Source organism: Myxocyprinus asiaticus, chromosome 31 (assembly GCF_019703515.2).
Source record: "Myxocyprinus asiaticus isolate MX2 ecotype Aquarium Trade chromosome 31, UBuf_Myxa_2, whole genome shotgun sequence".
Taxonomy (NCBI): Eukaryota; Metazoa; Chordata; class Actinopteri; order Cypriniformes; family Catostomidae; genus Myxocyprinus; species Myxocyprinus asiaticus.
The window spans coordinates 22,300,614-22,317,769 of record NC_059374.1 but is presented as its reverse complement, the minus strand read 5'-3'; the positions used below and the strand labels follow the sequence as shown (position 1 = coordinate 22,317,769).

Below are 17,156 nucleotides of genomic sequence, written 5' to 3'. Positions count from 1 at the left end.
GGCCAGCTGTGCGCCAGTGCGTCCGTGCCGAGGGGGGCCTTGGACAGGGAATACCACAGCGTGCAGTGGGAGGATTCCCGGGAGGCAAACAGGTCTACCTGTGCCTCACTAAATCAACTCCAAATCAGCCGGACCACCTGGGGGTGGAGCCTCCACTCTCCCCTGAGCGTGACCTGCCATGACAGCACGTCCACTGTGTGATTGAGTTCGCTGGGGATATGAGTGGCCCGCAGTGACTTGAGCCACCGCTGGCTCCAGAGGGGGAGATGGCGGGTAAGTTGCGACATGTGGGGCGAGCGCAAACTGCCTTGGCGGTTTATGTATGCTACCGTCACCGTGTTGTCCATCTGAATCAACACATGCTTGCCCTGGATCAATGGCCAAAGCCTCCACAGGGCGAGCAGTATCGCGAGCAACTTGAGGCAGTTGATGTGCCAACGCAGATGAGGGCCTGTCCAGGAACCTGCGGCTGTGTGCCCATTGCAAACAGTGCCCCAGCCTGACTTGGAGGCGTCTGTCGTGACGACGACTCGCCTGGAGACCTGCTCTAGGGGAACCCCTGCCTGTAGAAATGCCAGGTCCATCCATGGGTTGAACAAGCGGTGGCAGATCGGCGTGATAGCCACGCAATATATGCCGCAGCTCCATGACAATCTCGGGACTCGAGTCTGAAGCCAGTGCTGAAGCTCATATGCATCAACCCGAGGGGCTTGACCACTGCCAAGGATGCCATATGCCCCAGGAGCCTCTGAAATTGTTTCAGTGGGACCGCTGTTCTCCCCCTGAATGCCTTCAGGCAATTCAGCACTGACTGAGCGTGCTCGTTCGTAAGACAAGCGTCATAGTGACCGAGTCCAACCTGAGAAAAGAGATGCTCTGCGTCGGGGCGAGCTTGCTCTTTTCCCAGTTGACCTGAAGGGAGCTATGTAGATAGTTGAGGATGCCTATATGCCTAAACACAGAAGACCTATTTTGACTGCAAAAAAAAAAAAAAAAAAAAAAACATTGAAGAGAATGTACGTCTGTCCCACACAGCCTCGTTGTCACTCCCGGTAAAAAAAAATAAAATAAGAAAACAGCGCTGCTGTGAATAAGGTCTATTTCCGACATCTCTGAAAACAAGTTTAGTCACTAAGAGTAGACTCACATTCAAACATATACAGCTCAAATAATAATAAAAAATAAAAAAAAACAATTGAAAAACTAAGTGATGTCAGATTATACTGGTTGCATCTACCTCCATCTTGGGCTTGATCCTTGGGTTAAAATTACATTGTATATAAGACATTGTATAAATCATAAAATAATTCCATGAACAAATGTTCAAATTGTACAGTCAGTTTCACCTCCCAGGATTAACAAGATGTCACAAATTACGATCAGAACAGAGAACATTTTATACTGTGGAATAAATGGTAAAGAAAAGACAAGTGTGAACAATGAAGGGCAAGTAACGTATACAGTATTTGTAACTGAGAAGGGCAAGAATTACATATTGCGTAGTTTGTAACGGTTCTGCAGCTACACAATCCATAAGAGCTAAGATACTGGTTATCAAATTAAAGCGTTGGTTATAATTCGATTTTATCACTCATTCCTGTTTTTACAGTGCATTTCAGAGTTGTCACCATGGATACAAATTTTGTACCACTTGATCAGCAGGTCAGTTGTTTTCTTTTTAACATTTAAAATATACGTAATATGTGCAAAAGATTTTAGACACTTGTGAAAAATGTTGCATAGTGAGGATGTCTTCAAATATAATGCCATAAATAGTTTTCATTTATCAATTAACATCATACAGTAATTTCCAGTAAACATAAAGAAAAGCTCAATCTATATTTGGTGTGACCACCTTTGCCTTCAAAACTGCACCAATTCTCCTTGTCCTAGGTACACGGGGACACAGTTTTTCTTGGTTGTTGGCAGATAGTGCAAACATGTTTAATTACTATTTTCTCTTTCATTTACAGTATAGTACAGTGGTGCTTGAGGTGAGAACACAAAACTTCCATCTGTAAGGTCATTCATGACAAGCACAAATTTGAAGCCATATTAACACTTTGAATGTATATTAAAATAGGTATTTTTTCTACTTGGATTACTTTAATAATGGTCAAGATTTATGTAGCTGACTATGTCTGGCTTCTTTGGTATTAAATAGGACAGTCAACATAACAGGATTGGTCAATGGACAAATATTTCCTCAACAAGGTGGATATTGCAGCGTTCGTATGAATTAAACCCAGAAGCCCGTCAAGGCATTTACACACTGAAGGCTTTTATTGGTGAAAGAGTTATCACACAAGATTTTGAAGTGAAAAAGTATGGTAAGTAACAACAACAAACAAATGTGCAATCTTCGCATTGGACAAATTTAATGAATTGTCTTCGTAAATTGAGTGTCAATAACTAATTGCTGCCCTCTGACTCCAAGTTTTGCCTAAGTTTGATATTACTATATCAAAACCAAAGACAGTGAGTGTGGATGATGAGGAAATGAGAATTGAAGTTTGTGGAAAGTGAGTGGTGTCTTTTATTTCTAGCATTAATTGATCCATAAGAGAAATAAAAAAAGTGTTTTCTTCCATCCTTTAGTTGCTTGTACCTTTTCACAGATACACATACGGTCAGCCTGTACCTGGTAAATCATGGATGAAAGTATGTCGCAATCCTTTATCTTACCATTCTGGCCATCACATCATTCCACTGTGTTTCAGTGAAACCTTTGAGGTTTGTGTGCTAATGAAGTACAAGAAATGTATTTCCTCCATATAGCTAATTCAATCACTTTTTAACTATTGTGTTCATCCATTATCATTAGATGAAAGAGACAGGCTGTGCGTCTCACACCTTCAATGTGTCTGCCTTTTTGAACTCTACATTAAAGGATCAACTGCAAAATTCTCTTCATATAGAAGTGAAAGTTACAGAAGAAGGAACAGGTAAGCTATCATTTGATATATAACAGGATGTTTCTTCAATTAGAGGCCCTTTTGACCAGTTGAAATCTTGAAATGAAACCTCTTCAAAAATTGTTTCATCTGCAAAATGTAAAAACATTTATGATATGTAGCGAACTAAAGATCAACCTTCAGGTGGATTTTATGGTGTAAATGTTTGATATTGTGTGTCATATATTTTTAAATAAAAAAATGTTACACACAATAAAACATCTATTTGTATTTTCCAGAGACCACCATGACAAAATCTGAAACTGTATCTCTCACTTATGAAACTGGCAATGTCGTATTAACTGACCTACCCAAAACATTTGTACATGGATCAGTTATTGAAGGAAAAGTAAGTCTAATTTCAATTAACCTCAAATTTACAGTATTAATACATACACAGTTGTTCACTCCTTCTATATATATATATATATATATATATATAATTTTTTTCATTAGGTCAAACTTATAAATTTCAAAGGAAAACCAATTCATAACAAAGCAGTATATCTTCTTGAGGATGGAAGTTGGTCCTCAAACCTGCTGCTAAATCTAACTACAGATAACAATGGACTGGCCAGCTTTTCACTTAATACATCTAGTCTTCATAACCATGATATTACTCTGATGGTATGATAATCATTGTTCAACCAGTTTTCATTTATGTTCTTTTGAAGTCTTCATTTTGCATGAAATTAATTTCTAATTCATTGTTATCTAGGCAAGTGTATATCCAGTTTCTCGTTATCTTTCCTACAACATGCCTTACTTCTCTACGGATCGAAAAACAGTTCGGCTTTTCCGGCCTGCCACTCCACATACACCAATATTAAGTGAAATGACTATAGACAATCTTAATCAACCATTAAAATGTGATGCTGAATTTCCAGTGACTATTAAGTATTATTTTGTTGGAGAGACAGTTGATGACTTCAACACTGACATTGTCTACATGGTGAGTACAAACAATGTATGTACATTATGTTCATTACCATAGTGAGGTCTTTCTTTGTGATTTGTTAAACTGTATTAATTGGTTGCATCGATCAGTTTGTTAGCAGTGTCGTATGTCTTTTTTAGGTCTTGTCCAGAGGCATGATAGTTCATCATGGAAATGAGAAGGTTGAAGTTAAGGCTTCAAATGAAGTATCACATGGCTCGGTGACATTCAGACTGTCTGTTGATGGTGATCTGGCTCCAGTAGTGCAGATTCTGGCATACTGTGTTCTACCCAGTGAGAGTGTTGTTGCTGAGAGTGTAAATTTCAAAACTGAACAGTGTTTTCGAAACAATGTAGGACAAATTTCAGAATTGGAATGTACTGCTGAACAAAAAAAGAGTTTGACTTCAAACACTTTTAGGAACAGTATCTCTTTAGACTTTCCCATAGCTATTCTTGCTGCTTTGAATGTATTTAGTTTTCAATAAAAAAAATAGAATGACACATCATACAATGCGAGTGTGACCATACCGTTGTTTCAGGTGTCCCTGCAGTTTTCTCCAGCTAAAGCAGTTCCAGGTGAAGAAAATACTCTGCAGCTCTCAGCTGAACCTGGGTCACTGTGTGGCCTCAGTGCTATAGATCAGAGTGTACTGATCCTGGAGTCAGGAAAACGGCTGAACACAGAAAAGGTGGAGATATGTTCAAGTTCCAGTATTGATTTGACTTGCTGGAAAATCCATCTTAAGCTGGTAGCTGTGTTTTGGAACATGGTAGCTGGTCCAAGCTGGTCATGAGCAGCCATGATGTTACAAAAATCAGCTTGACTACCTTAAGCTTAAGCTTGCTGCTGGTCCAAGATGGTTGACTGTTTTGGCCAGCAAATGACCAGCTTGAACAAACTAATGATTAGATTAGATTAGATTCAACTTTATTGTCATTGTGCAGAGTACAGGCACAGAGCCAATTAAATGCAGTTAGCATCTAACCAGAAGTGCAAATAGCAATATGTATATAAAAAATATATATATAAATATATATGAGTATATACAATAAAGATTTTTATGGAGTGCAAAGTTATGAGGTAGAGAAGCAGAGACCAGCTCAATGCAAATGTCTATGAATACAGTACAAGGTGCAAATGAAGAAGTATAAACACTGAAGGTGTATTGTACAGAATGAGGTATAATATATGTATATATATATATATATATATATATATATATATATATATATATATATATATATATATATATATATATATATATATATGGCTGGTGTCCATAACAGTGCAAGCAGCATCAAGAGGTAGAAATTATGTGCAAAGAAATGTGCAAGGGAATGTGCACAAAAAATAAATAAAATTTAGTCAGAGTGGGATGTAGTGTTCAGTGCCTGAGTTTAGAGTTCAGTAGGCTGACAGCTGAGGTAAAGAAACTGTTCCTGAGTCTGCTGGTGCGACAGCGAAGACTCCTATAGTGTCTCCCAGATGGGAGAGGAGTTCCTAGTTCCTGACTTCAGCAGGAGTCGGACTTCCTTGTTCATCCAGTGTTTCTGATTGGGGTATGTTTTAATTGTTTTATGGGTGGTTACCTTGTTAACACATGTGTTGATGTGTTGCAGAACAGAATTTGTGTAGGTATTAATGTCCATGTGTGAGTCCAGGTTGGCCTGAGAAGCAAATGCATTCCAGTCTGTGTTCTGTAGCTCATGCGGTAGTGAAGAGTCTGCTCCTTCCAGCCACACTTTTACAGTCCTCACTGTGGGTTTCACACATTTGATGATGGGGGTGTATTTGGGGAGTAGGAACAGGGATAAGTGATCAGATTGTCCAACATGGGGGAGGGGGGTGGCTTTGTAGGCATCAGAGATGTTTGTATAAACATGATCAAGAGTGTTGTCTCCTCTTGTAGGGCAAGAAACGTTTTGATAAAATTTGGGGAGTGCTGTCCTCAAATTTGGCGTGATTTAAATCCCCAGCAATGATAAAAGCTCCATCCGGATGCGTTGTTTGCAGTTTACTAACAACAGAAGAGAGCTCCTTCATGGCTAGCTTAGTATTAGCATCCAGGGGTACATATACTGCAGTGATTATGTTAGATGTAAATTCACAGGGCAGGTAAAAGGGTCTGCACTTGATAAAGAGGTACTCAATATCAGCAGAACAGTGGGATTTGGTAATAACAGCATCGGTGCACCAAGTTCTGTTTACATAGATGCAAACACCCCTACCTTTGCTTTTACCGGAGTCCACAGCCGTTCTGTCAGATCTATAAATATTGTGCCCCTCTAGCTCAATCGCGCTGGTTGGAATGGTGCTATTGAGCCAAGTTTCCGTGAAAACCATAACATTGCAGTTCAAAAACATTCGCTGAGTAATCTGGAGCTGTAGTTCATCAATCTTTTTTGCCAGAGACCATACATTAGATGCTCGGTAGCGCTGGGCGATGTGGGTTGAGCTTTAACTTAGCCCACAGGCCGCCACGCTTACCCCGTCTTTGTTTACACTCGCAGCGCCGGCGACGGGCACTTCCTGTCGGACTGGCTGACTCACTCAAGTCCGGGGACCGGAGTAAATCTGGAGGTAGCAGCTTAGATCAGCTAGAAACTACCTACCATGTTCCGAAACACATCTACAGTACTGTACCAGCTAAAGATTGATTTTTTAGCAGGCTTTACTGTGTCTTCATTTTGGTAATCTGTAAAGCTAGTGAGAACAGACTATCTTTAGCAATTATTTCTGTGATCTATCATTGTTTAAGGCAACATGATGACGTTGGTCTTTCTCACCGTAACTTAAAGAAGGTGTTATTTTAAAAGATTACCAGACATGAAGTATTCTTTGTTGAAACATTAGAAATCAGACTAATAATGTGTGAACATGGTCCCATCACAGATCTTCAGCATGCTTCCAGTGCAATCATTATCAGATTATCCTTATGGTGTTGAAGAAGAGCAGCAGTGTTTACATGTTAGACCCCAACGAGCTGTGCCAACAGACCACGCCTATGAAACCTTAAAGGTAACAAGCGGCTCATTTGATTGACAATGAATTTGATCGGCTGTCATACTTAATATTCAATAATTATAACACGTAAATTAATACCTATCAATATGTACTCTGTTCATTATTCTAACATAATTCCCAAGGCTTTCATTTGATTTGGTTGTGACAGAAAGTGGGATTGAAGATGGCAACAAATTTGGCTGTACGAGAACCTCAGTGTCTGACATACAGGGACTTGACTTATCACAGTTACGATTATATAGGTACATCTATTATCATTGTTGCATATTTTATGTTCCTGAGAATTTATTTTAAAGAAATTATTAATATTTTTATCATGAGGATTGTTTGTGTTTCTTGTGATCTATTAAGTAGATCTATTTAAAATAAGTTGGAAATACAGTGCATCCGGAAAGTATTCACGGCGCTTCACTTTTTCCACATTTTGTTATGTTACAGCCTTATTCCAAAATGGATTAAATTCATTATTTTCCTCAAAATTCTACAAACAATACCCCATAATGACAATGTGAAAGAAGTTTTTTGAAATCTTTGCAAATTTATTAAAAATAAAAAACGAAAAAAAATCACATGTACATAAGTATTCACAGCCTTTGCTCAATACTTTGTTGAAGCACCTTTGGCACCAATTACAGCCTCAAGTCTTTTTGAGTATGATGCTGCAAGCTTGGCACACCTATTTTTGGGCAGTTTCTCCCATTCTTCTTTGCAGGACCTCTCAAGCTCCATCAGGTTGGATGGGAGCATCGGTGCAAGGCCATTTTCAGATCTCTCCAGAGATGTTCAATCGAGTTCAAGTCTGGGCTCAGTCGGGTTCAAAATTCTACAAACAATATCCCATAATGACAATGTGAAAGAAGTTTGTTTGAAATCTTTGCAAATTTATTAAAAATAAAAAAACTAAAAAACAATCACGTACATAAGTATTCACAGCCTTTGCCATGACACTCAAAATTGAGCTCAGGTGCATCCTGTTTCCACTGATCATCCTTGAGATGTTTCTACAACTTGTTTGGAGTCCACCTGTGGTAAATTCAGTTGATTGGGCATGATTTGGAAAGGCACACACCTGTCTATATAAGGTCCCACAGTTAACAGTGCATGTCAGAGCACAAACCAAGCCATGAAGTCCAAGGACTTGTCTATAGACCTCCGAGACAGGATTGTATCAAGGCACAGATCTGGGAAAGGGTACAGAAAAATTTCTGCAGCATTGAAGTTCCGAATTAGCACAGTGGCCTCCATCATCTGTAAATGGAAGAAGTTTGGAACCACCAGGACTCTTCCTAGAGCTGGCCACCCGGCCAAACTAAGTGATCGGGGGAGAAGGGCCTTAGTCAGGGAGGTGACCAAGACTCTGACAGAGCTCCAGCATTTCTTTGTGGAGAGAGGAGAACCTTCCAGAAGAACAACCATCTCTGCAGCATTCCACCAATCAGGCCTGTATGGTAGAGTGGCCAGACGGAAGCCACTCCTCAGTAAAAGGCACATGACAGCCCACCTGGAGTTTGCCAAAAGGCACCTGAAGGATTCTCAGACCATGAGAAACAAAGATTGAACTATTTGGCCTGAATGGCAAGCATCATGTCTGGAGGAAACCAGGCACCACTCATCACCTGGCCAATACCATCCCTACAGTGAAGCATGGTGGTGGCAGCATCATGCTGTGGGGATGTTTTTCAGCAGCAGGAACTGGGAGACTAGTCAGGATCGAGGGAAAGATGAATGCAGCAATGTACAGAGACATCCTTGATGAAAACCTGCTCCAGAGCGCTCTGGACCTCAGACTGGGGTGAAGGTTCATCTTCCAACAGGACAACGACCCTAAGCACACAGCCAAGATAAAATAAAGATCCAGAGGAAAATAATGAATTTAATCCATTTTGGAATAAGGCTGTAACATAACAAAATGTGGAAAAAGTGAAGTGCTATTAATACTTTCCGGATGCACTGTAAGTCACATGGTCTTACCGAGTCTTGTCAGAAGTATGTCATGTGGAGAAGTCCCATGGTAGGTCCTACTCGAGGGGGGAGGAGTTTCTACAAACATGGTGACCGGGGGCAGAGGGGCAGAGGGGCCTCTGCCCAAGGAAGACACAGTTTACCGACAGGGAAAAGATTTAGTGGAAGATATCACATGGGGTCACCTACGGGGAAACCAGCACATGTGGAGCACCTACCTCAGTACAGGGCCTAATTAGCACACGTACTGGGCCGGCAGCGAATTTCTCCGCAAACTTGTCTGCCACAGGGCTAAGGAGGAACGTCATCCAGGGATCACAGCTTGTGAACATGACTGGGAGTCAAAAGCGCATGTCTTCACCTCATGGGAGGGGAAAGGCGCTATGCGCAGGCGGTACACCCGGCCAGCTGTCCCAGAACTTACCTGCTCGTACCTGACAACACATGGTACGTAACCGGCTCAATCCGGAGATTATAGAACCTCACAAAGGTGTTGGGTGTTGCCCAGCCCACTGCTCTGCAGATGTCTGCCAAAGAGGCGCCACTGGTCAGGGCCCAGGAGGCCGCTACACTCCTAGTAGAGTGGACTCGTAGCCCCACGGGGGGCGGCATGTCCTGAATGTGATATGCCATCATGATGGCGTCAACGACCCAGTTGGCGATCCTCTGTTTGGAGACAGCGTTTCCTTTCCGCTGTCCACTAAAGCAGACAAAAAGCTGCTCAGAGCTTCTAAAGCTCTGCGTGCAATCCAAATAGATGCGTAAAGCACGCACTGGACACAGCAACGCCAAGGCTGGGTCTGCCTCCTCCTGGGACAGCGCTTGCAGGTTCACCACCTGATCCCTAAAAGGGAACGTGGGAACCTTGGGCACATAGCCCAGGCACAATTCGCTGACAGAGAACACCTGCAGGTCCCCAACCCTCTTGATGGAAGTGAGTGCAGTCAGGAGGGCAGTCTTCAAAGAGAGTGCCTTAAGCTCAACTGACTCCAGGGGCTCAAAGGGAGCTCCCCGTAGACCCCGAAGGACTACAGAGAGGTCCCACGAAGGGATGAGGTGTGGTCTGGAGGGATTCAACCTCCTAGCGCCTCCCAGGAACCTGATGATCATGTCATGCTTCCCCAAATACTTACCATCCACTGCATCGTGATGTGCCAAAATGGCTGCTACATACACCTTCAAGGTGGAGGGGGACAGCTGCCTCTCCAGCCTCTCCTGCAGGAAGGAAAGCACCATCTCTGGGGGTCTTCGCGTCAGGAAGAACACCACTTAGCGAAGAGACTCCACTTCAAGGCATACAGGCGCCTCGTAGAGGGAGCCCTAGCCTGAGTGATCATGTCTACCACTGCGGTCTGGTCGCGGGTTCCAGATTCCAGAGGTCTGGTCGCGGGTGCCAGATGGTGCCCCGTCCCTGAGAAAGAAGGTCCTTCCTCAGGGGAATTTGCCAGGGGGGGCTGTCATGAGGAGCGTGAGGTCCGAGAACCACGTCTGGGTGGGCCAGTAGGGTGCTGCTAGGATGACCTGCTCCTCGTACTCCCTGACCTTGCACAGGGTCTGTGCAAGTAGGCTCACTGGGGGAAACGCGTATTTGCGTAATCCCGGGGGCCAGCTGTGTGCCAGCACATCTATACCGGGGAGGAGGAACATCGTCACCGCAGTCCGTCGGAACCAACCTGATGTGGGCATATTTGTGCCACAGCTGGGTGTGCAGGGGTGGGGGGTCCGCCGCTGGAGCGCCAAACCTGCCAAAATGGGATGGTGGATGGCGGTTGTGACGACGGCCGTGCGCACCTGACATGTGACCCAGAGAACAAGGAAACCACTCTTTTGTTGAAGTTTTGGGTACCGCAGCCTCTTGGGCATGTAGCAAAAAATGAAACAAAAGATTCTCCTCCCAGCCCTCCACCAGGGGATGGAGTGGTCTGTCTACCAGCTCCGTAGAATCAGGTCCCCTCGTCCCTGGGTCGCCCGTCTCAGGGGCACTTCGAAGCCTTCCTAGGGTTCTTGGCGGCTGGCCGTGTGACATGTGGCATCTGCTTCCTGCGGTGGGCTCCATGCCGGGGGCTGCGGCGGAGCCGGTGCTGTTGTTGCAGGAGGACGCCCTTGGTGACGAGCAGATGGGGTGTGGGGTCTTGAACCGCGCCGGGGCAGGATGTGTTGAATGGCCTCCATGTGCTGCTTCAACGCCGAGAACTGCTGGGCAAAGTCCTCGACGGTGTCGCTGAACAGGCCAACCTGGGAGATGGGGGCATCAAGGAACCGTACCTTGTCAGCCTCTCTCATGTCGACCAGGTTGAGCCAAAGGTGGCATTCCTGGACCACCAGGGTGGACATCACCTGCCCAAAAGACCGCGCCGTGACCTTCGTCGCCCGGAGAGCGAGGTCAATCGCCGAGCGCATTTCCTGCATCAATCCCGGGTCAGAACTACCCTCGTGCAGCTCTTTTAGTGCCTTGGCTTGGTGTACCTGCAGGAGAGCCATGGCATGCAGGGCGGAGGTAGCTTGTCCAGCGGCACCGTAGGTCTTAGCCATCAGAGACGACGTAAACCTACTGGCCCTGAACGGGAGCTTCGGGCACCCGCGCCAGCGCCCGTGCCCGTGCTTATCCACCTGGGGGAATCACCGAATACCCCTTGGCCGCCCCACCATCGAGAGTAGTGAGAGCGGGGGAGCTGAAATATCAGGACCAGGTGGCAAAAGGTGCCCCCCACGATCTTGTCAGCTCCTCATGCACTTCCAGGAAGAAAGGAACCGGGGCAGGGCACGGCCGTGAGTGGCGCTCTGGGCCCAGGAACCAATCATCGAGCCGCGAGGGTTCAGGGGAGAGTGGAGAGTTCCACTCTAGCCCTATGCTCGTGGCTGCCCGGGAAAGCATGTCTGTCATCTCCGCGTCAGCCTGAGACTGGGCGACCACACCCGAAGGGGGAAGCCCAGCCGAAGCCTCTGTGTCAGAGTGGACGAGCCTGCTCTCCAATGCTGCGTTCAATAGCTCATCGTCTTCCCGGGCCCCGAATAAGAGGTCAAACTCGCCCTGAGACGAGCCAGCGGTCTCATCCGATAGCCCGGCCGGGGCAATCGAACATGCTGAGGAATGGGAGGTCCGTGGGGGGTTACCTGGCAGAGGTGGTCCCATCGGAGTCCCCAAATCGCCCCAGTGCTAACCGACATGGCCTCATACCCGTAGGTAGAAAGACTGAGGCAGGGAGCCGCTGGGGTGGCTTGCTTTCTTACGAAGGCAAGCCGCAACCGCAACGTTGCCATGGTCATGTTCTCGCAATGAGGACAAGACCCATCCATGAACGAAGTCTCCACGTGGGCAGCGCCCAGACACATAAGACAGCGATCGTAGCTGTCAGAAGCGGAGAGATAACGACCACAACCAGGAATAACACACAAACGGAAAGGCATCTTTAAAAAGACGTTTCGTGTGTGCCCCTCTTTTAGAATCGAAAATATACTCTTTTTAGAATATACTTTTTTTGTTGTTCTGCCGAAGCGCCCAGGGGCGTTCTCTGCACTCCACAGTTGCAGAGGGGGAGAAGCCGCTGAAATGCACCGTAAAATCCAGCAGTTTGAGGTGATCGGTAGGGAGAATTGAATTCAGTGCACTGAATGCAACCGCTCGGCTCCGAAGAGAAAATCTGAATGAGAGGTTGCGTACCAGCTCCTTTCATACTCCTATGACCGGGGGAGTGGAATGAAAATTCCACTCGCTAATTCCCATTGGCCTTTTTTCAAAAAGCATAGGTGTTTGGGGCTCCCAAGAGTGACCCCTAGTGTCACTACATCGGCACAACGTTGAGTGTATAAATAGTCAATGAGTTTGTTAGCTCTCACATGGATGCACTGAGCAGGCTAGATACTGAGCCATGGGGAGCAGAAATGATCTGTCAAAAGACCTGCATAACAAGGTAATTGAACTTTATAAAGATGGAAAAGGATATAAAAAGATATCCAAAGCCTTTAAAATGACAGTCAGTACTGTACAATCACTTATTAAGAAGTGGAAAATTCGGGGATCTCTTAATACCAAGCTAAGGTCAGGTAGACCAAGAAAGATTTCAGCCACAACGGCCAGAAGAATTGTTCGGGATACAAAGAAAAACCCACAGGTAACCTCAGGCTGCTCTGGAAAGAGATGGTGTGGTTGTTTCAAGGAGCACAATACAACGATATTTGAACAAAAATGAGCTGCATGGTCGAGTTGCCAGAAAGAAGCCTTTACTGCGCCAATGCCATAAAAAAGCCCAGTTACAATATGCCTGACAACACCTTGACATGCCTCACAGCTTCTGGCACACTGTAATTTGGAATGACGAGACCAAAATAGAGCTTTATGGTCACAACCATAAGTGTTATGTTTGGAGAGGGGTCAACAAGGCCTATAGTGAAAAGAATACCATCCCCACTGTGAAGCATGGTGGTGGCTCACTGATGTTTTGGGGGTGTGTGAGCTCTAAAGGCACGGGGACTTTTGTGAAAATTGATGGCAAGATGAATGCAGCATGTTATCAGAAATTACTGGCAGACAATTTGCATTCTTCTGCACGAAAGCTGCACATGGGACGCTCTTGGACTTTGCAGTGTAAGGCTGGCACCAGAATGTCTACACATAAAAGGTTCTGTGAGAACCAACATCATAAAACTCTCACACAGATGAGCATCTCCACCTAAAGACAACACTCCTTACTTCTTTAGGACCATAAAACACAAATCTATCTCACCTCAGGTCACTTTAGGATGACTTATCCTGTTCTCGCAAATCTTACTCACATCTGCTCTCTCTCTCTCAACTCAGGTCACTTTAAGGACATTCCCTTTCAGCAAAGTCAAATCACAAGTAAGATTTAAGAACTTTGTAAATACTGTATTCTATCAGAGACACGACCCCTCCCAGATCCCTCACAGGAACCATCAGATTAGGTGCATTCGTTGTAAACATCAAAAGACCTACTCAATCAAGTTTCGAAGGTCTACTTACAACCTCCTAAATTGTAAAGCAAATCCTGAATAACATCAAACAAACACATCTGAAATAACAATAGAATTGTTTGGTACTTAAGGAGGGTTGGCAAGAAGCTCAGGGAATCTGTAAGCCAGATCTCCCACGCTTACCGCTGCGTGTCACTTTCTGTTGCCAGGTATGCTACTTTGACTTGTCTTTTATTTTTAGAAATGTTTGTTTATTCTGATCATGTGTGAAATTGGCTTTGATTGATTTTGTAACTTATGTTTTATATCCTACCTGGCAAATAAATTGTTATTATTTGATTTATTTTGAATTTCTCTGAAATCATTTGTGACCGATAGATTGCGTTAAGATACTGTTTGTTACCGCATGTATGAGACCAGGATAAGACCATTACTGAAGCTTAATTATAGGAGAATCCATGTAAGACTTCAGTCACTGCTTATCGTCTGTCATAGCAAGTTGTATGTACGTGTCTACGCGATGGTATCATCTGATTATGAGAGAAGACAAATCAAATTATATTTAGATTACCCTACAACCTCTGACTATGAACTGAACTGGCTCGCTTGTGACGTGTGATCCTCATAATTGAAATAACGGCCGGCGAGAGACTCTAAGCGGCATTCAAGTATTGATCGAAAGGACAAATGAAAATTAAGATGATTCAGAGTAATCAATAACTTAAAAAGATCAAATTAAAAGAATGATCAGAAACTAATTAGAGCTTAAATATAAATTAGAGGTCAACTTAAAATTGGAGTCAGATTAATATAAAATTGGAGTCAGATAAAATTAATAACAGAATCAATTTGAAAGTGTAAATTAACAATAATTGCTTTACTTCAGCGCTCAGAAAAGACAGAATAATGCAGAGACCTTCAAGGGCAATTTATTGAAGTTCCACTCTGGAACGGATAGAAAATGATCCCTTTTTACAGCAGAACAACAATGACCCTAAGCACAAGGCCAAGTTGACCCTCCAGTGGTTACAGCAGAAAAAGGTGAAGGTTCTGGAATGGCCATCACAGTCTCCTGACCTTAATATCAACGAGCCACTCTGGGGAGATCTCAAATGTGCGGTTCATGCAAGACGACCAAAGACTTTGCATGACCTGGAGGCATTTTGCCAAGACGAATGGGCAGCTATACCACCTGCAAGAATTTGGGGCCTCATAGACAACTATTACAAAAGACTGCATGCTGTCATTGATGCTAAAGGGGGCAATACACAGTATTAAGAACTAAGGGTATGCAGACTTTTGAACAGGTGTCATTTCATTTTTTTCATTGTTGCCATGTTTTGTTTTATGATTGTGCCATTCTGTTATAACCTATTGTTGAATATGAATCCCATAAGAAATAAAAGAAATGTGTTTTGCCTGCTCACTCACGTTTTCTTTAAAAATGGTACATATATTACCAATTCTCCAAGGGTATGCAAACTTTTGAGCACAACTGTATGTTTCTAGATTCAGCTCTAGATTTCCTATACAGTACTTTATAAATTTGGTTCTAGATTGGTTCTAAAGTAGTTTCTAGATTTGTTTCTAGATTCAGATCTAGATTTGATCTACAATACTTTCTAAATTTGGTTTATATTTGTACTAGAGTAGTTTCTAGATTTATAGAGTTGATCTATAGAACTTTATAAATTTGGTTCTAGATTGTGGCTGTAGATTCTATAATCAGTTCTAGAGTAGGTTCTAGCTTCTAAGATCAGTTCTAAAGGGGGTTCTAGAAAATGTTCTAGATGTGGTTCTAGATTTGTTTGAGAGGAGTTTATAGACGTTGTTATAGAATCTGCTCTTGATTTGTTTCAGAGTACATTCTAGATTCAGTTCTAGAGAAGGTTTTAGATTCTAGGATCGGTTCTAGAGGAGATTCTGGTAGTATTTTAGCTAATGTTGAATACCTGTAATGTTTTATAGGGTAGCCTAATGTAAAATGTATGTAATTCAAATATATTTCACTATTTCATTATAATTCATGTCGCAAATATATGACCTATTTTCCAGCAGCATTTAGTATTGGATTGGACTATTGAAATAATTAAGTATTTCAAATGGATTGCTTATGCAAACAATGGTCCTTATTCATGAAAATGGGCAGAACAAATTTTGATATAAATTGTTTATGAATCAATTTTATGTAGGTGTCCAATTTAATTCAGTGGGCTAATTTATGTAATAATCATTTTAATAACAATTTATGAACTGCTCATGTTTCATGAATAAGGCCTAATTTAGTTTTCTGAGGGTTTCATACTTTAGTCAACTACAAAATTTCTGTTTAAACATCAGTGAAATAAATTGTTGAACACATCCCTAATCTAGATTGTGCTCTAGGTTTGGATCTAAAGTGTGTCCGTGCAAGAATCTCTAATGCTAGGTAGTTCAGAACTACTAGTACATTTGCCTTTTTTTATCCAATAAATACGTAAAAATTGGATTTTTCTTTACAGGGACTCTGGATCGACACAGGTTCCTGTCAAGGTTCCTGACACCATCACCACTTGGGAGACGGAGGCCTTTTGTCTGTCCTCCAAAGGTCTGGGTCTGGCTCCTCCTGCTCAGCTAACAGTTTTCCAGCCCTTCTTCCTGGAGCTCTCTCTGCCTTACTCCATCATCCGTGGGGAGATCTTTGAGCTGAAGGCCACTGTCTTCAACTATCTGTCCAATTGTATCATGGTGAGATTTCCAAATTAGTCTTATCAAATTTCAATCATATTAAATATTAAACTAATCATCTGTCTTTCCATGACAGGTTAAAGTAACTCCAACTCCTTCAGACTACACTCTTAAAGCCTCCTCTGATGATCAGTATTCATCCTGTTTATGTGCTAATGAAAGAAAAACCTTTAAATGGATTCTCACTCCTTCTTCTCTAGGTGGGTAATGTCTTGTTCCTGTACTCTAAAAAAAGCCCATGTCGCAGTTACTGTAAGCTCTATACATATGTTGATACATTTGCTTGACTTGTATTGTAGGAGTCTTGAATATTACGGTCAGTGCAGAGGCAGAGCAGTCCCAGACTGTGTGTGACAATGAGATTGTGAGCGTTCCGGAGAGAGGACGCATTGACATAGTTACACGAAGTCTGCTTGTACAGGCCAGTGCACTTCAACAGCCACTGGATATAATTTACTTCCTATTCTAGTATTTATATTAGTATGTTATGATGGTGTTTCTCTTTCATAATGTAGGCTGAAGGAACTGAAAAGACAGAGACGCACAGCTGGTTACTTTGTCCAAAGGGTTTGTTTGGTTACATGTATTTAATGTATTCCTCATTCTGGGATTTGCA

At 43.1% G+C, this 17,156-nt stretch overlaps 1 protein-coding gene across 1 annotated transcript in view; it reads left to right on the top strand.

Moving 5' to 3' along the window:
* Positions 1-266: 266 nt before the first annotated feature.
* Positions 267-17,156, top strand: part of LOC127422132 (murinoglobulin-1-like) — a 30,872-nt gene continuing 13,982 nt past the window's right edge. Inside the window, exons 1-12 of the mRNA XM_051665483.1 lie at positions 267-273; positions 2,438-2,522; positions 2,619-2,733; positions 2,825-2,945; positions 3,842-3,906; positions 4,032-4,208; positions 4,434-4,605; positions 7,068-7,161; positions 16,315-16,540; positions 16,617-16,740; positions 16,840-16,961; positions 17,056-17,107. Coding sequence (XP_051521443.1) covers positions 267-273; positions 2,438-2,522; positions 2,619-2,733; positions 2,825-2,945; positions 3,842-3,906; positions 4,032-4,208; positions 4,434-4,605; positions 7,068-7,161; positions 16,315-16,540; positions 16,617-16,740; positions 16,840-16,961; positions 17,056-17,107 — 1,360 coding nt within the window. The remainder of the gene's footprint in view (positions 274-2,437; positions 2,523-2,618; positions 2,734-2,824; positions 2,946-3,841; positions 3,907-4,031; positions 4,209-4,433; positions 4,606-7,067; positions 7,162-16,314; positions 16,541-16,616; positions 16,741-16,839; positions 16,962-17,055; positions 17,108-17,156) is intronic.